This window comes from Neurospora crassa, linkage group II, assembly GCF_000182925.2.
Source record: "Neurospora crassa OR74A linkage group II, whole genome shotgun sequence".
Taxonomy (NCBI): Eukaryota; Fungi; Ascomycota; class Sordariomycetes; order Sordariales; family Sordariaceae; genus Neurospora; species Neurospora crassa.
The window spans coordinates 1,699,817-1,725,121 of record NC_026502.1 but is presented as its reverse complement, the minus strand read 5'-3'; the positions used below and the strand labels follow the sequence as shown (position 1 = coordinate 1,725,121).

General features: G+C 47.8%; 6 protein-coding genes across 6 annotated transcripts; 1 reads left to right on the top strand and 5 right to left on the bottom strand.

Moving 5' to 3' along the window:
* Positions 1-8,915: 8,915 nt before the first annotated feature.
* Positions 8,916-10,461, bottom strand: NCU05483 (hypothetical protein; the record flags this gene model as incomplete). Its single annotated transcript, XM_958381.1, has 3 exons — positions 8,916-9,199; positions 9,328-10,158; positions 10,224-10,461. The coding sequence occupies 3 exons, from the start codon at positions 10,459-10,461 to the stop codon at positions 8,916-8,918; spliced, it is 1,353 nt and encodes a 450-aa protein (XP_963474.1).
* Positions 10,462-12,958: 2,497 nt separating this feature from the next.
* Positions 12,959-13,538, bottom strand: NCU05481 (hypothetical protein; the record flags this gene model as incomplete). The annotated part of the gene is made up of 2 exons (XM_958379.2): positions 12,959-13,201; positions 13,428-13,538. 2 exons carry the CDS (start codon positions 13,536-13,538, stop codon positions 12,959-12,961), a joined length of 354 nt encoding a protein of 117 aa, XP_963472.2.
* Positions 13,539-14,067: 529 nt separating this feature from the next.
* NCU05480 (hypothetical protein) lies at positions 14,068-15,568 on the bottom strand (the record flags this gene model as incomplete). The annotated part of the gene is made up of 3 exons (XM_958378.3): positions 14,068-14,161; positions 14,496-14,689; positions 15,128-15,568. 3 exons carry the CDS (start codon positions 15,566-15,568, stop codon positions 14,068-14,070), a joined length of 729 nt encoding a protein of 242 aa, XP_963471.3.
* Positions 15,569-16,162: 594 nt separating this feature from the next.
* On the top strand, positions 16,163-16,607 carry NCU10369 (hypothetical protein; the record flags this gene model as incomplete). Its single annotated transcript, XM_011395352.1, has 3 exons — positions 16,163-16,205; positions 16,238-16,266; positions 16,311-16,607. 3 exons carry the CDS (start codon positions 16,163-16,165, stop codon positions 16,605-16,607), a joined length of 369 nt encoding a protein of 122 aa, XP_011393654.1.
* A 581-nt stretch (positions 16,608-17,188) lies between these two features.
* Positions 17,189-19,388, bottom strand: NCU05479 (hypothetical protein; the record flags this gene model as incomplete). The annotated part of the gene is made up of 2 exons (XM_958377.1): positions 17,189-18,679; positions 19,230-19,388. 2 exons carry the CDS (start codon positions 19,386-19,388, stop codon positions 17,189-17,191), a joined length of 1,650 nt encoding a protein of 549 aa, XP_963470.1.
* Positions 19,389-22,431: 3,043 nt separating this feature from the next.
* On the bottom strand, positions 22,432-24,024 carry NCU05477 (hypothetical protein). Its single transcript, XM_958375.2, has 2 exons — positions 23,666-24,024; positions 22,432-23,578 (listed from the first exon to the last, which is right to left on the bottom strand). The coding sequence occupies exons 1-2, from the start codon at positions 23,732-23,734 to the stop codon at positions 22,808-22,810; spliced, it is 840 nt and encodes a 279-aa protein (XP_963468.1). The 5' UTR covers positions 23,735-24,024; the 3' UTR covers positions 22,432-22,807.
* Positions 24,025-25,305: the final 1,281 nt, after the last annotated feature.

The window sequence follows — 25,305 nt, the reverse complement described above, 5'->3', positions numbered from 1 at the left end:
GGAACTACGGAATATAATTATATTAGTATCCTAAGGTGCTTATTAACGCTCTTAAATTTAGTATAGTATTCTTCGTTAGGTAAAATAATATTTACTACTTCGTACGCTTACGGGATAATAATTTTAATAATAGTTAGGAACCCGACTAATTTCTTAAATTTAATACTAGTTTTATATTTGTATTAGAATTTATAAAAATAGATATTATAATATTAATATTCTAGCGGGCGGAACGTTAATACTTTAAATTTAATGCCGGTTTCGTATTTGTATTAGAATTTATAAGAATGGATATTATAATACTAATATTCTAGCGGGCGGTACGCTAAATAGTTGGATTTAATACCGGTTTCGTATCCGTATTAGAGTTTAGGAGAATAAATATTATAATACTAATATTTTAGTAGGCGGCTCGCTGTATTTAGAATTCGTAAGAATAGATATTATAATACTAATGTTCGGGCGGGCGGCTTTATGTCCGTATTTAGAGCTTAAGAGAAGGGATATTATAATATTAATATTCTAGCGGGCGGTTCGCCGGCGGCGAAGCGGCTATAATATCCGGGATATAACGTCGGCGGTTATTACGAGTAATAGCTCGCTGGAATTAAAGGGCAAGGATATTATACCTTCGCCGGTAATATAGTCCAATAATATTATAATAGTACAATACTAACGCCCTCCGCTATTTGACTGGGATTTATTGTGAATTATAAAGGTTCCGAGGATAGAACTTATAAGGGGGGGGGTTGTATTAGGAAGCTAAGAGTTCGTATATAGAAGTACCTTAGTAGTTGCTACTCCCCTTTATTAACTAACGCGTAGGATTATTAATAATAATACTTATATTAGGTTAGGCTTGCAGGAAGGATAATCCGGTATTGTACTAAAGCGCTAGACTAGTACGAGGCTCTATAATATTCGTTAGTGGATAAATAGAGTTTGTATAGGTATAAAAGAGGTTTAACGAAGCGTAGTTTATTGTAATCGGTAGTTATTAATATATTTTTAGATTAACCCCTAATTTACCGTCCTCTACGTGTGGCTACGACCGTAGTCACCTTAGCCTACCTTTCGCTTACGTTCCTGACATTCCCTTCCCTATTCCTTTCCTTATTCCCTTCCTTATTCCTTTCTCTATTCCCTTCCTTATTCTTTATTCCTATTCCCTATTCCTATCCCTATTCCTATCTTCTATTCCTATTCCTTATTCCCCAATAATATTTTAATTCTTATTCCTACTTCCTATTCCTATCTATATTTCTATTTATTTTTATTTATTTTTCGTCCTATTCTCCTTTATATTTCTATTTTTTTTTAACCTATTTTCGTCCTATTCCCTCTACTTTTTTCTACCTATTTTGCTATTTGAATTTTCTGTTAACAATGATAGGAAGAATAATAACTTCCAATTTAATCTTCCAAATCCAATTCTCGCCCTATTCCCCCGAGGGATTACGCTCTATTACTTAATATTATTAAGACTTTATACTCTATTGTTTAATACTATTAGGATTTTGCAGACGACTTCCGTATAGAAGCCAAGAGTTACTAAAAAATATTAAGAATTTAATAAGTAAAATAATATTGCTAATAACCCCTAAGCTATAATAATTAATTGAGTTTAAGAATTAAATTAATACTGCTAATAATAGTTTAAAAACTAAATTAATAAATTAATAACCTTTAAGCTATAATAATTAATTAAGCCTAAGAATTAAATTAATACCGCTAATAATAGCCTAAGAACCAAATTAATAAGTTAATAATACTTAAACTTCGATACTTAAATTAATTTAATAGCCTAAGAACTAAATTAATAAGTTAATTAATATCTATTTTCTAGGATTATATAATAAAGATCGTTGTTGAAATTCGGGCTGTAAGTGCCGTAAATTTTTAATAAACCTCTTAAGCTTTATTATTTCTTTGATTATATAGATTATTATTATTAAGAAAGTAAGTTATTAATTTGAAGAGTATTAGTACTATTATAGGTAATAGATTTTAACGGACGAAATACCAGCGAAGAAGAATCCTAATAAGATATTGGTTAAAAGGGAGGCTAATAAGGTACTAGTTAAGAAGGCTATTTTACGCGAGCGTTTAATTGTTAAATAGAAGACCGAGCTAGTTATTGGGCTATACGTTTAGTATAGCGATTTAGAGGAATGTGGTTTTATATTATTAAGGCGAGTTTATTATTAGTTATTTGTTTTTACCCTCCTAATTATATCCTCCTCCTAGTCGTACCCTCCTCCTCTACCCTCTAAGTTATACTTTTGAATTATAAGTCGCGTATAAGACTTAAATTGTTGGAAGGTGCTAATATTGTATTAATTCTATTACCTATAGGTAAATGGGTAATAATTTAAATTGAGGCGGGTAAATAAGTGTAATACTATGTACTATAAATTTAGGGATTCCCCTTCTATCTTTTTTTCCTTTTTTCTTTTTTTCTCCTTATAATTAGTATAATTATTAGTCTAAAGTAAGACTTTAATCCGATAGAAGGGTAAATTAATATTATATCCTTTAATTTATTATTTGTAAGTAAATAGAATATATTATAGGTAGAGGCGGGTAGATAGTGCGTTCTTTATTTAATTATAGGAAGAAAAAAGAAGAAAGGAAAGAAGTAGGAGTTATACTACTATTCGATTTGCCTATAGTTGAGTTACTATATTATCCCTTAACTTTATTATCCGGTTTCTATTCTTATAAGTAAGTTTATTACGTTGGAAGTTATTTAGGTTGAATATAAGTAGCTAATTCGCTTTTTAATCGATTAGTAGCCTTATACGAGATTTGATTTTTATATCAATATCCTTATATTATAATAGGAAGTTATATAAAGTAATAGTATAAATAATAATATAGGTATAGGTTCGAACGGGATATTTAGGAGTAGTCCGATAAATTACTTACTTTCGAATAATTATATTCTAGGCGATTTTAATAATTATATAGAGTTTGCTATATAATCGGTTGAATAATTCTTTTTTATAGTGTATATTAATATTGTATAAGTAATATTGAGTACCTATATATAGCCTTAGCAATCTCTTTTTATAATTGAAGGCCGAGTTGGCAATATAATATTACCCTTTTAGTATTAAGAAGTTATTTGAAATAGTATTGTAGAAGACCCGGTTGTTATATATTAAACCTTCCTAATTAGTACGGATATATATAAACCGGCCTGCTATATCGATTATACCGAGTATATTCTAGGAAATAAATTTTTTATAATAAATATAAGCGGTTTATTTATTTTTAAGTACTTTCGTAGCGAAATGCTTTCTGTTAATAGTATTAAAATAATATCTAAAATATAGGAAATATTTAGAAGATATCCAAATCTTATTTTAGGTTTTAGGGGCAGGAGGTACTATAGTTATAATTGCTAACTACTTTAATATTAAAATAATTTTATAGAAGATTTTGGTATAGTAAATTAGGTTGGCGATGTATAGTATAGTATTAAAGGCTACTAACTTACAAATAGTCTTTGTGCTGTAGTAGTAGTTTTGGGTAATTATATTTATAATTTCGCTTTAACTAAGGATTTCGAATACTATTAGTAATTTAGATAGGGTAGGAATCTATTTACTATCTTCTAGCCTACCTTTGCGAGTAAGGCGGTTATAAAGCTCTTAAAATATTACCCTCCCTATTCGAAAGTATTTTTGGAAATTATACGGTAGTAACTGATAGAGAGCTTCCTAAATTCGTTTATATAGTTTAATATATAATATATTATAGTATAATTAAAGATTGGGAATAGAAGGGATAAGATTATATCGTTAAGTAATAGATATAGTAATTTCGACTATATTTATTTATTGCTAGATGTTTTCCGCTATATTATTGTCGATTTTATTTTTAAATATAAGTAATATTATAATAATAAAAGTATTATTAATAAGAAGAATATCTTTAAAGCGGTTTTATAAAAGAGATTTAAATTAATTTTTAAAAAAGATAAGTAGGTTATTGCTATCTATTTTGCTGGTATTAAAGTTTAAAAGTATAATATACGGGTGAAAAAGGATAATTTATTACTAAAATAGGGGATAGGGTTTTTATAGGGAATTATAGAGGTATAAGCGCTAACTAATTATATTGAAATCCCTAGAGTATAGGGTATTATAGAATATAGATTATAAATATATAGTATACTACGGTTCTTAGGGGTTAGTCTATATTTTAGTAATTTTGTATAGCAATGTTAAATCTATATAGTTTTCTAATTATATATAACCCTAACCCGGCTAAGGCTGAACGAGGCTGATATAAGGGGGTCGCAGATTGTATTTCTGTACGGCAACCGACTAAATGATTGCTATTTTGTACGGTTATCGTATAGAAATAGCCGTATAAGGCGGTTTATACGGCAACTGTACGAGAACAAACGCAGCCTTAGCCGTGTAACACACCTTTTGCTGTGTGTGTGGGCCAGATACACCATAAATAGGCGAGGCTCGGCTCAAGGAGGTTCAGCTTTTCACTAGATGGGTCGCAAGAAAAACACGTAGATACTTAGCCCAACACTTCGCAACGGCCATTATTGGATAGGCAATACACCCGTACATTGTACTTGGTGGGCTTTTAGATGGCACGACATTGATGTACGTTCTGGTCGGGCCTTGGCTCATTAGTCTTCCACTCTTCTACACAGACACTATCAGTACCAACGCACCTTTGCGGATCTCCCCTTCGGGTCTCCAATTGCCTCCAAAACTCAACAGCTGAAAATTTGGAAGAAAAGAGGCGTGTCGAGACAATAAAAGCAGCATCGCCATCGGCTGCAAAAAACCCGAGGCCTTATCTTCGCCGTTTCTCCGCGGAAGTGTTGTTTCTGCCTAGTCTTGGTGGCGGTTGAGGTCACGGGACCATTGATGTTTTGTCCATCCAGTTGCCAGATTGACGTTCCTGAACTTGGGGTATGTATCTGGTGCGATCAATTCATGCTTCCTTTGTGTCTCGGAAAGTTGAACGGGTAGCGAGAGAGCGACCGGTCTGTCGACCTTATGTACATACTTAAACAAAAGCGCAAGATCTTCTGGAGCTAGTTTCAAGGCCACGGAATGGTTAGCAAAATTCAAGAAGATGGGATCCGATAATGTGCGTAGACATCTTGCTTTCGGGATTAGACGACTTTCGTTGTTCCCCCGACAGCCATTGAAATTCAATGGCACGACCGTGTGGGACCCGATTCGATATCGTAGCAGAGCTTGACCGCACGGTCGAGAACCCAGAAGGCTCCCGAAAACAAGCATACCCGCTGTTTAGGAGCATGTATATTCCTATTCAGCCGAATGGTGACTTTGGATTACCACTTGACATCAGTTGGGCGGCGAGTCGGCTTGAAGGCGTAGTTGCTGTTGTTGTCGGGGAATACATCGGAACTTCGTTGTGGTTCGAGGCCTTTTAGGTGACCTTTCGGCCGTCAATGGTTGGTAGGCTAGAATGCCAAAAGGCTAGAAGCCCCGGAAGACCCCATTTCCGTAGCCCGCCTAGGCAAGCCACAACGCCCCAGCTGCACGTTAGAGGGCATCTCATCCTGCCCAATTATCGCAGCAAACATTGCGCTGCTGAGGTCAGTCGGCCTTGCCAGAGTCAGCGTCGGCAGCGTTATAACCCCCAACCGTAGAGTCTTGTCGACCATTGCCACCATGGCGGTGCCGTTCACACTGATGACCTTGTTGGCGTTGACAGCTTTGTTGGCGGCCCTTCTTGGCATTGGAGGCGCTGTTGGCGTTGACGGCGTTGACGGTCTTGATGATGACCGGCCCGGATTAATTAGGCGCTGCCAGCCGCTCAAGTGCTTCGATGGCCTCCTCTAGCTCGCGAAGACTGGGCATGAGCGGGAGATACTAATGTTGGGTGAGCGAACGCTGGGTGCTAGCCATGCTGAGAGCGTAGGGAGGCTGAACCATGTACTCAGTAGCCAGAATTCTAGAGTGAAGCCTCAAAGAAGCATAGAGTGTTTTTCGGCGGCCGGCGGGACAGCGTTTACGAAGGCGTGTAACGGCGGAGGTTGAAGCTGGACACACGTTGGTTAGCAGACGTCGGCTATCCCAATTGTTCACAATAACTTACGGAGAGTCGGACATAGTGCTGCCACTGGAGAGCTTCAGACAGGCCGGTCCAGTTTGAAGGTACGGTTGCTGTTGAGCTTTGGAGCGCGGATGTTGTCGGCTCTGGGGGGAACAAGTGTGTTGTTGAGGCTGAAAACCTTCTGACTTGTCTCGAGGATGTCAGTGTTTGGTGGATCGAATGCAGTGACATGAACTGGCCATTTGTTGTGGACAGGAGAGCGGTGTCACCGTCGAGTAACCAGTGGAAGGACATAACTCGGACGTCCAATTTCTTGTCCATGGGGAGAAGGGGCCATATAATAGTGGAAGACAGGAGAAAGATTGAACAGGTTCTTGGAAGTTCCTTCCCTTCCTGTGACATATGACAACTTTAACTTTCCCTTCTTTCGGCAGGAGTGTTTGTCGGGATTCAGTTCAAGGAAATACCGTGTTGCGGGGAATTGAGCAGTCCGTCGTGGATGGCGAGTGGTGAGTTAAACCACCAACCTCCCTCTCCATCAGGGTCGAAATCTAGTGGCCCCAAACTTGCAATCCTCTTTCTCTGTAGACTGGAGCTCCTTGACCAGAATTTGCCAATCTCTTTCTCCTTAACGGTTCCAACAAATAATCATGTCTCAGACTTCCTGGTTCAGGAATAACTTCTGGGGGCGAGGGCTACGGCCGTCTTCTCGGCCAATCAGTCCCTTCGCCCAATGATGCTCCCGAGACGCCTCGCGTTGCTACTCGAGTAAACATAATCAACCCATCGTTTGTTATAGGCAGGGAAGTATCCCTCGGTTAAGGCTAGAATGTAAGCCGTTGGCCCGCCGCGGAAACCGTGCCAGTGGATTCTGCTCGTCTTGAGTCTCAAGTGTCCAGGTAGCCTTTTGGGGGTGCTGATAGAACCAAGCGTTTTTCCTTTGCTCCCGCAGGAGATTAAACGATAGTTTCGCGGTTAACAAGCCAGGCTTCTGGCCATTTGATCGCACAGTCAAACTTGAACGAATCGTGCCTGATCTGGCCTCGGCTCAAGTTCTCAAGCTGTTTTGCGATGCTTCAACCGGTTTGCCCTCTGATTAATCAACAACGACTTTACTACAGCTGATCCCCATGACACCCGGGTAATTGCTTGGGTTAAGATGAGTCAACTTAGTCCTCTGACACTCTCCTGCCACAGGACGGTTGCGGGGATATAGTAGCGCCGAATGGGGGTGGGCATATCGTAGCCAGCAAGCTTCACGTTGCGGAGTATGGCTGAATGTAGGTCAGCTGTTCTGAAAGAGTCGATGGGTTCGGCACGAGCAGGACAAGTTGGAGCTCAGCAATGGCGGAGAGGGCCTGGGCCACCGAGAGTGGTCAGTTGAGGGAACCAAGTGCAATTCTTGCAAGTTCTCTCAGGGGGTCAGTGGCCTTGTAAATTGGTCTCGGTTGGTGCAGCGGCGAGATGCCCAATGTCATGCGCATCTCATGCCGCATCATATGAGAAAGCAGACTTGCTTCGATCTCCTCAACTTGGTGTCTGCAGGCCGCGACATCTCGAGTGCAAGGATGGCCGCAAGACCTAGTTTCCGGACACATTTCGTAACAGCCACCAGCGCTTTCAAATCAATCAATTCTCTAGTTTCTTGACTCAGATCTCGTTCCATGGATCGTTGCGCCAACAGACGTATCGCAGATGAGCTTGACGAGTTCATGTTCATCAAGATGATGCCTCGTGTCAAAACGCATGGTGAGAGAACCCAGAGAGAGCGTGACGTTGTGTCGTGCGTCTTCTGTGCCGAAAAGTGTCCCATCTTAATGAACATCGCCCCCTACCACTGCTCGCGGTTTCGGTGTCCGGTGCGCAAAATTCCACATGTCATCAACTTCGATCTGCCGTTCTTGGCCCTCTGTTGACGGTGACAGCAGAGGAGATACTTCGGCCTACGGGAAACCTTGGACAGGTTCTGTCCATATCGGAGAAAAGGTCAATGTATTGTCGAGAGGCCGTCATTTCATCCAGTGTTTGTCATACTCGGCATTTCGCGGTGGACTCTCCAATAATGATTTGCCTCCCGCAGAATATGTCTTCGCTATGGCTGAAGTCTGGAGGATTGGTACGAAGTGCCCTTGACCCTAGCCGCAACAGCAATCGGTTACACAGCCAGCCATGGCATTGACTCTGATACTGGCCGACATTCCCATCGTGTAATAGACGTAGTGAATGTCCTAGAACGTAGAGACAGCCCCAATATTGTCGAACTCGTCGGCGGAGCAACCGGTAATTAACCAGGCGACTGGTGGAAATGATGAGGATCAGGTATGCCGCTGACTTGCCAGAGTCTATCCATTTGTTAGTGTCGGAAATTGTCCTTACACGAGCATTGCCTTTACAGAAGCGTAAGAAACTGGACTTACCACTTTGCGCAATCGTGATGGCCTGTAGCCCCAATTGGCCGCAGAGACGCAGTAACGTTGGATTGGGGTCGAGGCTCGTGGCCAGCAAGCTCTACAATGTGAAGCATGGCTGGGCGCAAGCCAGTAGTTTTGAATGGGCCAAAAGTCTCGACACGAGGCTTGGGACTATTCCGTCGGCAACGAGGTGGCATCAGAGAGGGAGAATGCAGCCAGCCATTCTTGTCGTGACAGTGACAGCTGCGACTCGGTTCAGGGAAGCCGGGAGTGCTTAATTGGAAGGAACCTGTCGATGGGCCTCTGGGGAAGCCAATGATTGGAGCCGTCGGCGAGCTGTTGGCCACGGCCGATAGTTGGGTGGGAATTGTCTGACCGGCTGAATGGTATAAGTAAGTACTCCGAGAGCGAGTGTCTTTATGTCCTTGATAAACAGTTGATTCAAGGTATGGTTTGGTGGAGCAGCGGCGACGAGGGGCGGCCGAGCGTGTTGTGTTCTGGACGCTTCCGGCGACTCCAGTCGCTAGCATGACTTCGATTGCCTCTACAGAGTGGTAAAAGTTCTACCCTGTTCCTGAAGGCCTTGAGATATTGACCAGACCCTTGGTGACCGTTCGGTAAAGGGCGGATAGCTGCGAGGTCTCGAAAAAGCTGAGATCTTCCACGTTTGGGATGGGGCCCAGAGACTGCCTTGAACTTGCGCAGGGCTTTGAGCTTCTCAAAGTCTGCAAGTCGTTAGTGCACAACAGAAGAGAGGCCAATAATAGGGTTTTGGTATATGAAAACCGGCTGGAAGCTCGGCAGGACAGAATAAGACATGCGTCTAGGCGGCAACGCAGTCTTGATGGGGGACCAGAGTTGCTATTCGTGGGGTACACGGGGACCGTTGCGCGAGTGTAGGCCAAAGAAGCAGCTAGTTCCGTAGTTGCAACGGAAGATGTCAGTCGATACAGGAGGCTCGCCTTTAGATTTGGCCTCGTGATCGGCCTTGTTGTCGGGACTGGCAATGGGCTCATCCTGAGCGCAATCGGTGACTGCACTCGAGGTCTCTGTGCGCTACCTCGGGTGTTATCTTGTGATTTGGATGAGTTCGGCTTCTGAGGCTCACTTGTCTTCTTCTCCTCGTATTTATCCTGGTAATACTTGACCTCACCAAATGGGGCTGGTTGAGGGAGTGGTCGACCGAGGGAGTGATGGGTTGAGGAAGTTGCTGGTAAGGGAGTGGTTCGCTGCTTCTTGGCCAGATGACCGGTAGGAGAGTCGTCCAAGGCGTCGTAGTCGACAGACACAGCCGACTCGCTCTTATCCGTAGTCGTTTGCGGTTCTATGTAGTTTGCCTTTTTGACTGTTGATCCTCTCGGCTTGGCGGCAGTGGTGGTTGTCGTGCTCCTCTCCATTTGGTGGGGAGAGTTCCATCGCCGCGACTCTGGCGGCGTTGGCGACTTCTCCTCGGCCAGAAGAAGCACAGAAGCTTGGCTGCCCGCCTTCACCAAGTTGGCCTCAGAATTGGTAGATTTGCGATTCAGGAGGTGGATGGTTCTGTGAAAGAGTCCCACGACCCGGCCCCAGCCCCAGTTCCCAACCCCAACCCCAGGTGGAGAGGTCAGGTACACCTTCTCCACCACTTTGACGATGACGATGTTGCCGCCTCGCTCGCTCTGCCCACTCCCACTCTTGAGCTTGACTTCCGCATGAGATCCGCGTCAAGCCCAAGATCAACATTGGCAACGGCACCACCCGAGCAAATACGAGGAGAAGAAGGCAAGTGAGCTCGGCCAGTCGCCGTAACAGGAGAGTGCCAAAGCCTTGATGGCCATCTCACCAAGAGCACATGGAGCGATCTGCCAAAGGCTGCGACATTCTCATCGCTTCTCCTGGTCGTCTTATCGACTTCATGGACCACCCTGAGCCGACCCATTGACCTCATGGATAACGGTCCCATCAGGGAGCAGATGGAGCAGATCGCGAAAGGCTGCGACATCCCCATCGCTCTCCCGGTCGTCTAATCGACTTCCTAGGGCGTTGTAACTTCGTGGCTATATGCCGTGTCTGCTATATAGTGATTGACTATATGGCTAATGATTGGGATATGATTGAGCGTTTGAGGTGGACCGACAAATTTTAACGTTGTAGAGTAGTCTAAGGCTGAAGGCAAAAGACAGACCGATAAAAGTTGGCATCGAGGGATGGTATATAGCTAAATTCTATTGCCTGAGATTGGGGAGAGCCGTATGAAGCTGTGTTTCGCCCAATCTCTTCGGATCCAGCCTTTTGCGGGCCGGGTGGACCATCCGGACGAGATGCAGCAAGGCGGGTTCACTTTCCGTTGTGTCCAAGACATCAGGTGTTTTGTCGAGATTCCCCGTCTTCGGATCTAGTATTTTTTTTCTTCCCAACAAAACCCTGGCGGGAACCAGAAATAGGGCAACATCAAGTATATGCTCTTTCGAGCTACATTCAATCCACTTTGGGCAGCGGACTAAGTAGTCTTCCATGCCTGATGTCTTTGGAAAGGACTCCCCTCCTTTCGCACCCTTCTGCCGCCGTGGTCTGACCTACCGACGATGTGACCGGAGCTATCATGACCTTGACCCGAGCCCGCTTGCTGTTCCAGTGAAGGCTTTCTGATAGCAGCTAGGAGTATAAGTAAAGCTGATAGCCACTGTGCCGTCGAAGGACATGCCGCTGTTGTTGTAGGAGATGGTTCTGGCTTGATGTTCGGGTCGAGGCCCTGAGACTGAATATGGGTCGAGGCTGAGCTTGAGTCTAGGGGGTAGGGGGAGGAAACCCAGGCGCGAGCCTCAGATTTGTTGCGAAATGAGCAGTGGTGCACTGGCAAGATGCTGCTTCTGGCTGGTCGTCGTGTTCCTCGCGCGAACTCTTAGACCTCCTCTGAAATCGCAAGAACAACCACCCGTGAAGCCACCAGGCCACCTCCCATGGGAAGAGCCACACAGACACGCCGCCATGTGTACCAACTCCCATTTGTGGAGTCACTTTACGACAACCGTTTGCAGCCTCCCCACTGGCTCAGTGAACTGGCTTTCAGAACCAAGCTCGCCTTTTCCAGGTGGCAGAATAGGCACTGAACTGACATGTCGCAGCTAAGCCACTTGAGATTGGCCGGATTGCTTAAAAAAACAGCACAGGTTGCCAGGTCTGAGGAGGAGCTGGTATGGACGAACTCTCTGGCGCTGAGCGGACTAGCCGCACATCTTGAGCCAGCCAAGGCCATGGTTGGTAAGATTGCCAGAAGTGATTGGGGGCTGTACTTGAGTATTCAATGCCCTGACAACGCTTGGCTGCTGAGTAGGCGTATCAACAACAGGGTTAGTTGTAAGAGGTGTCTGGTTCTGTGTTATCGCTTGGTTTTCCAGTACGTGAGGTGTTGTCGGTGATGGTGGCTGTTTGGTAATTCGCCGGTCCGGGGCTGTAGGTGGTCTACCGTTTGGTCGACAATGTGTAGGGCGTGAATTCACTCGTTCAATACTCTAACTAGAAGGTTTAGACATGCTAGCGCTGGGGTCAGAGCCATCGACATCATAAATACGTACCGGGAGCTGGAAGTGAAGGAGTTTGGTCGCCCTGCTCAGGGAGCAATATTGTCGTTGCCCATAGTCTGGAGCTGCCAACCTGCTGAACCTTGTGCAGTTGGCGTCGACGACAGCTAAATGCTCGCGGGGTCTGGTGTGAATTAATCGGCGCAATACTTAGACCAAACTGTGTCTGAGCCCACTTTATCTGGAAGATTATGGAGTGCTCGATTGATAGTTGCGTGAGGAGTAGACCGAGCCGAATTAGGGAAGACGGTATTGTTTGATTTAAAACAACCATTTGAGGGACTCTAGAAAAGCCGATAGAACGGAAGTATAGTGGAGGACGTATTTTTTGGGTAACATCCCCGTCCATGATTCTCGAGACTCGGAAGCAGTCGCGAATTCGAGGCGCCGAACTGGAGAATTAGGAAGCCAAGTTTCCCTCCTCGTCGAAGTGAAAGGCGGGGAGCCCAATGTTGATCCCAAAGTCTAGATCATGGAAAGAGAAATGGCCACTGCTGAGAGCCAAGGGAGAGATCTGAGTGGGATGCGGGACATATCGCATGGTGGCTGGCTCCAAACCCAGGTCTAACAAATCATTGCCAGAGGCCGTAGAGCTTACGCCCACAATCCCTCGTGGGAACTAAACCTGAGCCCCCAAATTCACAGCGCCGGGGAATGGCAAACCGTACCCACATGACCAGATAAGCCACCTATAAGGAGAGCATTGGTCCAAAGACGTCTTGCTTCCTCTTTCTACACCGAGCGTGACGAGGATCTCGACTTTGTGCCCACCGGAAATCTCCTTGAGATGGTCTCCTGGCGACGGGCCAGACTATTCTGGACTTCCTCCAGCAGTATGTCTCCGAGGATACGAATAATCTCAAGTTTGAAGCTGATTCTGGCCTCCCCTGTTGTGAAGGCACCCGTCGGATGGCTGAAACCCATCTAGAGAGCGACAGCCTCAGAATGTCCGGACAATGGACGAATGTGCTGTGGGATAGGAGTGCCAGTGCCAGTGCTATATGGAGTGCTGGTGCTGGTGCCGTTGAAGCGCGCATTGAAAGCGAAACCCAGCCAGATTGGTGTGCTGGTGAGGGTCAAGAGAGGTGAATCACCCTCTTCGCCATCCCACTCGTAGATGCGAGCTTGGCTGTCCCAGTCGGTCTCATGATTGGCAAACTCGTCATACTGGTACGGAATGGCCGTGAGGGGTGCTGGTGCCGTTGAAGCGCGTATTGGAAGCGAAGCCCAGCCAGATTGGTGTGCTGGTGAGGGTCAAGAGATGTGAATAGCCCTCTTCGCCATCCCAGTCGTAGATGCGAGCTTGGCTGTCCCAGTCGGTCTCGCGGTTGGCAAATTCGTCATAGTGGTATGGTGTTGCTTCGACTCAGCTCTCAAGCTTGGTCGGAATGACCCGCTCGATGGGTGCATATGTGCCGTTCTCATCGGTGTTGGGGGCTCTGATTGCCTCTAAGCGCTGGTGGCACTGGGCTTCGGGGCGGCCGATCGCATGCTGGTTCTGCATTTGGTTACCGGCTTTCAGGTTGGTGTTGTTAGAGGTACCATTTTCCTGACCGGATCGTGGCTGTGGCCGCCGGAACCATGGGAAATACCGCCGTGGCTATCCAGGGTGGTAATCGGACCTGTGAATGAGCTGCTAATCAACCTGGTGGTGGAAGCAAAGCCCTTTTGACCTCAACGGGCAAGGTTGATAGCGCAGAACGCGGCGACAATAAACGCCTTTGCATCTCGACGAGAGTGCGGTGTTAGTCGGGTGGTCTAGTTATCTGCTCGTTGACCTTATTTATTCATTGGCGGTATGCGATCTTGTTGCTCATTGGTAGAATTGAAGCGACCTTCACCGGAGAGGAATAGCGAATGCCGTTAATCCTGCCGGATTATTTATTGTCGTTTAAGTCGCGATGACCGTCAATTGTAATAATTCGGGCGTCGGTAGCGTATTCTTGCCAGGCTTGCATTTCTCTCCCAGTGGCCTTCGTTGTTCTAGGCTGCAAACGTCAAACCGACAGAGCCATAGCCGCGGGATTGACCGATCAGTCTATGGCATCATTCATGATCTCGGCCTGACTTGCAACCACCGCGACTTCGGCGAAAGCCACCTCACCAGGAAGAGGCGCAAAAGAGGAGCTATAGTAGAAACCTCGCACGATGATCTCTGTCTTCGTAGTATTGAGAAACTGTTATATTACCCGAGAAGGGATGACAACAGTGGTGTCGGCAATGTGCCCCAGTTTCGACAGCAACGGCTTGGATTGCGACAGAGACGGCTCAAACGACGACGACGACCGACAATACCGGCTTCAACAACAATGGCCTCGATAACACCAGCTTCGACAACGCGGGTTTGACAACACCGGCTTCGACAACGCGGCTTTGACAACGCTGTTATCGATAATGCTTTCATCGACAACGACGACCTGCCGACAATTAGCATCTTGATAACATCGAGGAGTATACTCACCGAATCGGTCGTACTATTTGTTTCGGCCACAGTGGTCTTTCCAATCTTTCAAACGGAGAGCGAGACCTCAACCGATTCGCTTCGGCGCAGTCTTTCTCGCGGACCAGCTTGGCCTCGGCCACCTTCACCTCACCAAACTTTGTGGTCAAGGAATGGTCAAGGACCGCCCAGAGGAGAACCTGCAAGAATTGATCCTGGGGCGAAAAAGTGCAAGACCTCAGTATTGCCCCTCCGTTGCTGGGAGATACAGGCAAACCCATGCGTTTGCCTCAAACTGGCCACTGGGCCAACCTAGACTACCGCCAGGCCGCACCATCGTCCACACAGATTGCATGGTCTGGCCAGAGTGGTCATGTACAAGGGCAACGAATGCCAATGTGGCCTCGCGGCCTACGGGACCCGTGTGACCGTGAGCGTGCTGGCCCAGTGATCACTCAAACCATCCAGCTTCCGAATGACTTGCCAGTCATGACCACCACAGCCACTCTAACAGATGGTTTGGGAGCCCTTAGCGTGTTACTCGTGGTGTTGGCCTAATCTTTGCGCCCAAATCGGACTGGTCCCCGAACTTCACCGTTGTTGCTCCGCCTGAACTTCTGTTTCAGTTCGACTAAGACAACTCTACTTCTCACGAGACCATTCCGAGAAAACCTGTAAGAACTGTTCCTGCGTCGGTTAATTGTGAAGACCGAGTATGTCCCTGGAACTCTCTTGTTGAACAAGAAGTCGTCGAGCTCATCCGCAGCGTGCTTGTTGTTGACAAAAATGATGGTGCGGCCGGGAGGTACCGTGTTGAGTAGATCAAGACAAGCTTGCTTCTTCAGGTAGGGTTCGGCCCAGATGGCGTCTTGCTTGTTGTTGTTGATGGAAATGATGGTGCGGCCGGGAGGCACCGTGTTGAGTAGATCAAGACAAGCTTGTTTCTTCAGGTAGGGTTCGGCCCAGATGGTGTCTTGCTTGATGTTGCTATGGGTGCTTCTAGCACAACCAACGCGGAGTCGCACATGGTGGTCGGCGAGTTGGGTCGTGGCAAGGCCATGAGCGGCTTTGGTGAAAGTAGCTGAAAAGAGCATATACTTGATATTGTCCTCTTCCTGGTCTGTGGAGGAGAAAGAACATTAGCCTGGGCTCCTGCTGTTGGATCGGGACCAGCGTCTTTGCGAGGCCACCAGGCCATCAGGCCACGAGACCACGCGGTCAAGGACTGCCCTCTTAAAAGGCGCCACTAACACCGGAAACGCCAACAACGCCAATCACACCAACCAACTGCCCCGAGAGAACCTGCAAGAACAGAACTGTCCGGAGAGGACCTGCAAGAATTGACCTTGGAGTCAGAAATTGCACGACCTAGTATCTGCCGTTGCTCCGTTGCCGTTGGAAACATATCGACGCCTTTGCCAAGCCACTCACTTACAAGGCTGCCTTACCAAACCACCAGGCCCCACCATCGCCAAGTGTGACAGTGAGGCGGCTCGGCCCGTATGATCGACCGTCCCGTAACCATCTACCCGAGAAGCTGGACCACCAGGAAGTCAGGGATATAATCGCTGGGACCACGAAGACGAGATAGATCGACGGCTGGACGGGAGAGATCTGCCGGACATGATAATCGTGGCCATCTTCCCGAGAAGGTAATCCATCGGAACAAGGACCAGGAAGTCTGCGACATGATCGTTGAGGCCGCTGACGAGAAAGAGATCGTTGACGTCGGTAAGAAAAAATGGATTGACGACGGGAGGTAGATGAGGTCTTCGAGAGATATCCTGTCAAAGTGAGCCGCGATACACAAACCAAAGGTACATTACCTATGTGCAGCTGGAGGGGGCCCTTCACGCCTTTCGCGGCCTTCGCGCCCTTCGGACCCAGAACGCCAACCGCCCTGAGGCCCAGTGGCCGATTGCCATTGAGAAGCAGAAGGCCACGTTGGCTTCCGCCATGACCAACAAGGATTTGCATCGTCCCTTGGCCGTTGCGCGCATGGAGGCCAGATTAGCTTCCGCCATGACCAACAAGGACTTGCATCATCCTTTGGCCGTTGCGCGCAGTTTCGCACACTCTTGCAGCGTCGAAATTTTCCGTCGTGGGACGACGAAGAATTGCCCGGAGGGCTGAGAGGGATAACGTCTTGTTCTTATTCATGGTATCCTGCTCTAAATGTTCTTTGTACTTCGGACCATCGGGTTGGGATATAAAGCGATGTCCTAGTCTTTTCCGGTGAGCGAAAGCAAATGAGTAGCAGTAGCCGCCCTGCGCTGAAAAAGAAACCATGGTAAGATCCGAAACCGTTTGAATGAAAAGATGTGTGAAACCGAAAAGGAAATAAAAAACCGAAACCGCGAATTCATACGGTTTTCCACTAGATTGCCTTAGGGCACGCTCGTTCTATACCTTGGGCATCTCCAAATCCCAAATTTCCCATCCGCCAAGCCCAACAACGCCCATAAGCAAACATCAAACACGAGACGAGATGAAACAAAACGAAATGCTTGAGAACCAGAAATCGTAATCGTACTCGTAATCGTAATCGCAACGTAATCGAAATCGTGATTCGTAATGTCGTAAGTCGTAAACCAGAAAGCCGAAAACAGAGAAGCAGGTACTGATAGGAGAACAACCCATCATCATACTCCTTGCTGACTCCTGCCACTGCATGAGCTGAGCGGAGCGAGACCCTGATCCCTGACTTTCTAACACTATAGATCCAGGTAATCGATACCATATCCCTCGGCAGAAAGTGCAGAGAAGACCTGGGCTTCCACAGAATCGAACTCTCCCTGCGGTAGTTGCTCCTGATCCTGGTGAAACAGGGGATCCCAAGAATCTATTTCCTCTTGAAGAGACTGTTGCTCTGGTGCCCGCTGTTGCTCCTGTGGTTGATCTTGCCCCTGCTGCTGCTGGAGTATGATCGGGTCTGCATCTGCTATAGTTGCGGCTGTATTGACGAGTGTAGGTATGCGTTCGGGCGTTTTTTCAGCGGCAGGCATGGGTATGGGCACAGGTAGTTGCTCGAGGATAGACACTGTCACTTTCGGTTGTACTCCATTTGGCTGGGTGGCTGCCGCCGTGATTCCATTTTGGTTTCCATCTTTGCCGAGGAAGTCAACGTTCAAGTTGACAATCTGGTGGTCGGGCACCTGGAAGTTCTGGGTGGGCTGGAAGCCTGGCTGAAAGACAGGCTTGACGGGATGCGGAACCGTGGTAATAGGAACGCTCACCGAGAATTCGTTTGAGTTAGTTGGGTGGTTGAAGCGAGGGTTGAAGGAATTGTGTTGCACGCCACGATCCACCGCAGCGTCATTGCTAGAGTTGCCGGGAATTGCGTTTAAACCGTTGGCTAAGTCATTGCCCATCAGACTTGGTAAGGTATCCCCCAAACGCAGGTTGTTGTTGTAGAAAGTCGCGCTATTCACAGAGAGGTTGTAGCCCAGGCTGTTAGGCCGAGTAAAGCCCATCGCACTACCGTTTACCGTGTCAACATTTCCCATGTAGCCTTCATCTAGACGGTTGACTCGGTTGCTGTTCTGGCTGCCGTGCACCCCAAAACCGTTCCTGGCGTCGCTTGAGTAGGCCAGGGGAGCTGAGCGAGTGGGAGCACCAAAGGTCAACTCGTTTCCAACATGATGGGTACCAAGTGGAAAGCCATCACCGTCCAAGCTTTGTCGAAATCCGTTGCCGAGTCTCTCTGCCCCAGAGAGGGACCCCATGGCCATGCCCACGCCCATACCCTGATTGACAGCATGGCTCGAGTTAATGACCGGAGTAGTGATCATCACCCCAGTACCGGCAGTGGCAAGGCGAGTGTAGGGCGGCGGGGGGGTCTCATACATATGGGTTTTGGCCGGTACCGGGAACTCTCGGGAGCCGTGGGTGTAAGTAGCGAAAGGGATTTCGTGATGTTTCTGGGGTTGCTGGTAATGGTGTTGTTGCTGGTCCTGTTGCTGCGGCAGGGCAGGCCTGGGGGTTCGCGCAAACAAAGAAGACGATGAGAGGCCGGGGTTGTGGCGGTTATTGACGTTGTGGTTTTCATTGTCAGGTCCGTTGTCTTCCCGGGCACGCTTTCGCGGGTTAACGTGTGAGACCGGGGCTACCGCATTCCGTATGGCTTCATTGGCCTCCGCATCCAATTTTTCGGCGATTTCGTGACCATCGCGCCTAAGTTTTCTCAAGAGTGCATTAACGCGAATCTATTTTGCCATGAAGATTAGTGTATGTTCTTCACGCATCAATATTACCCAGTGTCAAATTGCTTCGCAAAATAGAAGAAAGAAAACAACTCGATAATAGAAACAAAAGCCAGATCAGCTGGTTGACGTTGAGGTTCGCTTTGGCATAGCAGCCGTCGGCGAATCCATTTCATGGGAATACCAAAATAGCTGAGCAATATGCGAACGCGGATAATATTTGAGGATAAGATCGACAAAAGTTGCAAGATCTTTGATTGTGACCGTAATCTGGGATCGATTGTGATGTAAAAATAAAAGATAGAAAAATATTCGAATGGGTTCAAGTGGAAACCAAGATTCGAGTTTGCTGGAAATTGCGATGCTGGGCGGCTTAGTGTAGATAGGAAAAAAGACCATGGAATGTAACCTTGCTTCACTGGAATGTACGTCGAGTAACTGGAATGTGACAAGCAAGGAAGCTGAGCTATCCCTACAAGTTTCTTTGTTTGGCGACATGTTTCTGGGGGACAAAGCACACAAACATCAAGCAATAGCAGAGCAAGTAACATACCTGGGTACTTTGTTGACTTGTTGAGCCCATGTATTCGGTAACGCTTGCTAGATCATACTTGATCTTCTCGCTATTGATAATGAAGCCACACAAAAGCTTGTAGTCGCTACCCGTCAGGCTGAACGGAACCTTGAAAGCTTTAGAAGATTTGGGTGACATCGTAGCAGGTATCGCAATATTTTTCGACGCGTGTTGTTGTTTGGTGATACCCTAGAGAAAGCCTGAGGCGTGGTCAAGCCAAGTTTCGAGAGATTAGGGTGGTCTGGCAAATTTGTAAAATTGTGGAAGGATAGGAAGGGCTGAGTAATAGTTTTCAGTAGATGGTTTTCGTGGTAGTTGATGATATGTTGCTGCTGTTGGCGTTTAAGTCTGCAGATGTCGAGAAAGAAATTGGAACAGAGAGGGTACTGGTAATAGTGAGGAAATGAAATCGTAGATGGATATGCGAGCAACTTGCAGGATATTAATGTTGTTGATTGCCACGGTCGGCGTTATCGGTTGCTCAGGTAGAAATAAAGGGCGAATTTGGAGCCGAGTAGACAATCGTGAGTAACTTTACAGAGGTTATAGTACCTTAATCATTCGAGCGCCTTAATTTTGGACACCACGTGTCCAGTAAAAACGTAGTCTGGTTGATCTGTACACCTAGTGTGTACCGTATAAACTCCGGAAATCCAGAAAAGAGGTCAGATGTAAGCGTGCGGATTTTGTAGGGTCAAAGGTTTGGTGATCGCGTTTAGCTGCGTGTATGCCGAGGGAAATGCGCATGGCGAAGCATTAACCCTGCGTTGACCTTTTCCGAATTTCCCGGATTTCGAAAGCCTGCTTTGGATGCATTGATTGTATTCTGGCCAGCGTCAAGCGCAGGTTGCATGCCTTGAGGTTGAGGATAGGTATCCCAGGGAAAAGCAAAAGCTTCAGCGTCGCGTCATCCTGAAGTTGCAAAGTGGACAGACGGCCGGGGACCGGGGACTTCCTTTCCTCCACGAGTTACTCAGCGGCGATTACTCGAATCTCTGCCAACGGTATACGGACGACAACTCGTTGGCAAGTTCGGTGAGGATGGTGAATTGAGTGACATGACGCCGCCAGAATGCGGAAGAAGAACGGGTTGCTGAAGAAAATTTGGCGAAGGGCAGTCAGTGTTTGCAAAGACCAGATATACCGGATTGACACACTAGACTTGCAGAAGATTGTCTTTCTGGGCCACACAATGCTGGCAGAGCCACATGGAACAAATTTCAAGCCTGTAAATTGAACCACTGGCGAGTATGAGTATTGCGCGCGATGAGTAATCTCGAAGAGCTTCACTAGCTGAAGTGGCACATGTGCTGGTGGCTGCTCCTTGTCGTGCTGAACGTTGGGTGCTCTGAAAGGAGAACTGATGCATGTCTGGTTCACCAATTTGCCGAATTTGTTCGGTAGCGAGTCCCAACGAAGGGCGCTTGCCTGGAGATGACGGGGCCACTCAAATGTATACTGACGTAGTGAAATGCTTCTCTCCAATGGACATCTTGCACACCGATGTTGTTGTTGGCGAGTAGCCGACAGGGAAAAGAAGAGCTATGGCGCCAGAGGAGCAAAATAGTTGGCTTATCGTGATCGGGCCGGCTTCGGCACGCAAGACTCTAGGAAAGAGAACTATCTGTGCTCGAGAGCTGGGGTGCCCAAGAGCGTAATGCGACGATTTCTTGGCTAACTGTTACTGCTTTTGTCGTTGTAGTCGCTGTTGTCGTTATCGTTGTATTGTTTGAGGAAGTGGACGACGACGTGGAGGAGAGAAGGAGGAGGAAAGAGAAGAACGAAAGAACGAAAGACGAGCAGATCCCAAAATTTTAGCTTGGATTTGCCCGCAACACCACCAGTTTGGTGACGGTTGTCACCGAGAAGCGAACCCAGGGCTGCTGTACCTTCACCCAAACGGCCAAGGAAGCGCACAGAAAACCGGGAGACCTAACTTGACTTGATCATGACCCGACTTAGTGTACTGTTGTGATTCGAGCTAGCCAAAGCAAGAATATGCGGGCTATCGTGGTAGCTGGGGAGGATCGGAACTTGACCCACGCCAAACTTCGGCAGGCCCAGATTTTGGAAGTTCCCCAGGCTTTGGCTAGTATGGATCACTCTTCGAGAAGTTCGATAAGGTTTGGTATCGCTACGTGTATCGGAAGGGCGGTTACAGGCCTGTCAGGCCAGATAGCAGGCTCGCAGTGAACGTCCTAGCGATCGAGTATGGGAAGGAAGATGGTCAAACGCCGTGAACTGATGGAACAGTCCCAGAGTATGATGTTGGGGGGCAGCTGTGGCTAGCCAAGGTGGCATCGAGGTACTGATGGGCCAAGCTGACGGACGAGCGGACGAACAGTGACCACGATGGTTGGTGGTGATTCACTGACTTGCGCCTGTAGGCCTATGAGGAGCGGAAGAGGGAGACATTAGGCATCAAGAGAGATGGATGAAACGGCCGCAGAGCATAGGGATAAGCATACCCAATATATAGCAATAAACCTGGAGGCATTCGCTTATTCAAGCCTGTGATTCTTGGAGGCTCGGGAACCAGCGACATGGGCATGTGGGTAGACGGTTGAACATCGTCTAGAAAAGAAGTACGAATGAACGTGTACTGAAAGTCGGTGCGTTGGATCGATCAGAGAGAGTCAAATGTACCTTAGTACCTCTACCTAGGTAGGTAGCATGATTGCGGTTCAGAAAAGAGGAATGCTCCCCCGTCGCCAAGCCAAGTCTAGAATTCCTGAAGATGGAAAGTTAGAGTGGGGTGCTCTTTCCTCCTGTCAAAGCACTGGCCGTGACCAAGTACTTTTCTTGCAGTTGCAAGCTTCAGTCGCGGGGGCCGGAAGCAGGAATACAACTACCTAGGTATAATTTAAAAGCGATTGCGAATCAGAGAGATTTGACCTAAATGTGCGATAATGGGTGGTTTGAGGCTGACAACGTGGGCATATGTGGTTGACGGCTGGAAGAGTTCCGGGGAGTAAGCAAGCCAGTGGTGTACCATAGTATTCTGCTGGAACCAGAGAGACAGGAACGACTGTCATGGTGACCCTGAGCGACACGCCGCAAGGCGAAAACATCGAGTGTCCTGGTTGAACGCTTTCGAGATTATATCCGAAAAATCAACCCGGCCTTCAAAAAACATGAAAGAGCACTAACACCCAAAGGGCATGCAAGGACGTACCTCATTAGTAACCATCATTTATTATCTTCGTTAAACCTATAATCGTACAATGGCAGACAGATGCCAGTAAAGATAAGACAGCTGCTGTCCATGAAGCAGAGGACAAGAGGGGTAGCCACTCAAAGCAAAAGACCAAGGGAAACCGACCGCCCGTCATGAAACCCAAAAGTCAGACATCCATCCATAGCTATTCGAAGAGTAGTAGGCCGTTTGTAGATATCGAACTGTAGGTATCCAAAGCCCTGGTACCCAGTGAAGAAAAAAAAAAAAAAATAGAGACAGACAACAGACAGAAGCAGGAACAACAAAGGAAAAAGTCATTCTACATCCGTATCCATCAACGGATTTTTTCAGTAGTGACCGGTACTGCCCTCCCTCAACATCAACACTGGTACTGCTGAGTATCCCAGTCTTCCTGCTTGACCAAGCCGGTCTGGTCCTCATGTTCCATCATGGTAGCGTGTACCCGAAGTTGTTCAGCAGCATGCTGTTCGTTCTGCTGAGAGTCGCTCACAGCAAAAGCCATGGCATAGGTGTCCAATTCGTATCCCATTCCATAGCTAGCGTAGGCAGGTAAAGTGGACTGCCATGGTCCGGTGGGGGTGATGGTGGTGGTGGTGGTGGTCGACGAGCCAGTGGTGAAAGAGAAAGGGGTGTCTGGATGGCCGAGCAGCATCTCGGTGGCGCATGCCGTGACCGCTGCCCGGGTACAGATGTGAGGTGATGCCGTATGAGCATCCGAGTCGCTGCAGGGAGTGAGGAACCGCATGTGCATTCGGGATTGTATGTCGGACATGGGCTTAGCCATGGAGGTCGGTGTGGAATACACATGGTCGAGGGGTGACGGTTCGGGAGGTACGAAATCTTTCTCGTCCTTGAGAGGCGGGGATGGCATCGTCGCGGATGCGGCTTTGCTCTTGGACATTTCCTCCTCCTTCTCTGTCTCAACTTTGACTGTTTTTTTCTTTGGCTTTTCTCCCCCCTTCTTCTTGGCTTTTGTAACTCGATTCTCGTCGGTATTCATACGGTTTCTCGGTCGGGGTTCGGTGCCTAGCATGGAGGCTCGGAATCGCGCGTAACGCATACGGGCGGCATGGCCGTTCGATATCTTCTGGCAGAGAAACGGGCTGGCGGCTACCTCGTTCCAGTCGATCTGTGGAGGCAATTTCAAGTCAGCCAAACAGAGTTCCGACATTCAACCCAATGGTACGTATAACAGACGGGAGAGGTAGTCACTCACGTCCTTCAGAGACTTTTGCTGGAGGATGGCGAACAAGAACCTCGCCATAACGTTTTCGGTAGCAGACATATTGGCGATGACCGGACTAGCTTTCCCTTCCTGGTGCCTGAGGATGTCGTCTTGATTTCTGGAAGGTGGTTTCAAAGCCAGCCAACGGCGAGAAAAGGGAAAGTCTGGGGGAAACCGAGGAGGGGGGAACCACAATATGTATTAGCCGCTGGGAGTGCTGAGACCTGTCCAACCATTCAGCAGCAAGGCAGCCTTGGCTTCGGTTAGAATTACCCACTGTAACCGGAGCGCGGGCGCTGTCGAGGTGTGGGGGCGTGAGTCAAGATAATGTAACTCGAGCGATAGTGGACAGGGTGTTGAGGGTGTGGATGAAGCATGATACTAGTAGACAGGGCTGGCTGTTGGAGGGGAACGAAGGGGGAGAGACGACAGGTTTATGTCTGTCTCACCAAAACGGTAGGCAACTGAAGTCAATACGGGGCGAGGATGGCAGCTGGTCGGAGCCCAGAGGCAACGTGCGTATTGTGTCACGGTACCAGGCACTACAGTAGTCTACCAAAGATAGATGACGGTAGCAAGGAGCAGTATCGTGTACCGGCAGCAATCCGAGGCAGATGGCCTCCTCTCAATCTTGCTTTTCCCTGCGAGTAGAGCACAGCCGGGCAGTCACTCCATGGCCATTGAGATAAAGGAGATTTCGGGGGAAACGGCTGGAATGGGTGCAAGGTGCATGAAAGCCTGTTTGCAAAGGGCAGCATTGAGTGGTTCAATGGGCAGCAATCAGCGTTGCCAGTAGGAAAGGGCAGCCGATCCTGACATGGAATAGGGCCACTTGGAGGTACCTCTAGAGGTAGATATTGCTATCATTCAGGTAAGTTAAGAGCGAAGATATCGCCTTCCACTAGGCACCGGCTAGCCCACACACCCTCCGGCCCGTTGTCCTGCCAAAGAAGAAATGTTGTTTGCTTTCAACTTTCCCGAATTGGAAACGAGGCGATACAAGGAGAGTGGGAGAGAAACACGGAAGGGAGACACGACATGGTTGCGAATCAAGTACGACATTCAAAGAAGTAAAAACAGGTGACAAGGATCATTTGAATACTAAGGACATGGTGACGCCGCGTCGCCTCCTTTCGATTTTTTGTTCGTTTTTTTCTATCCCCCATCCAAGGTCGCGTACAGTGGGTGGTGTTGGTGGGGTTGCAGCGGACGGACGCCATGCACGTCGGGAATGAGATCCAGGGACGGCAAGAGTAAAAGGCAGTAAGTAAGACAGTAAGACTACCTACCTATAATATGAGTCACTCGACTGCAAGCTGGACGAGAGCCAAACGAAGAGAAAGGAGTGTCTCTTGTTGCTTGGCGAGATAGTTGACTTGTGACCGGGCAGGACAGAAGACTCGAGCGGGAACGGAGAAAGGCTGATCAATGGAGGGGGAAGATGGAAGCTGAGATGTTGGAATGGTGGGCACTGCATGGTTGAGAGCCAGGTAGCTGCCAGATGCCTGCTGGTTAGGTAGGTAGCTCTGTGTCTATAGTAGATACCTCTACCCCCTCATTGGAGGACGTCGTACCTGATAAAGAAAACCGAACTTACACCGAAGACCTCGCTGGTAGCTTTTTTTGCCATC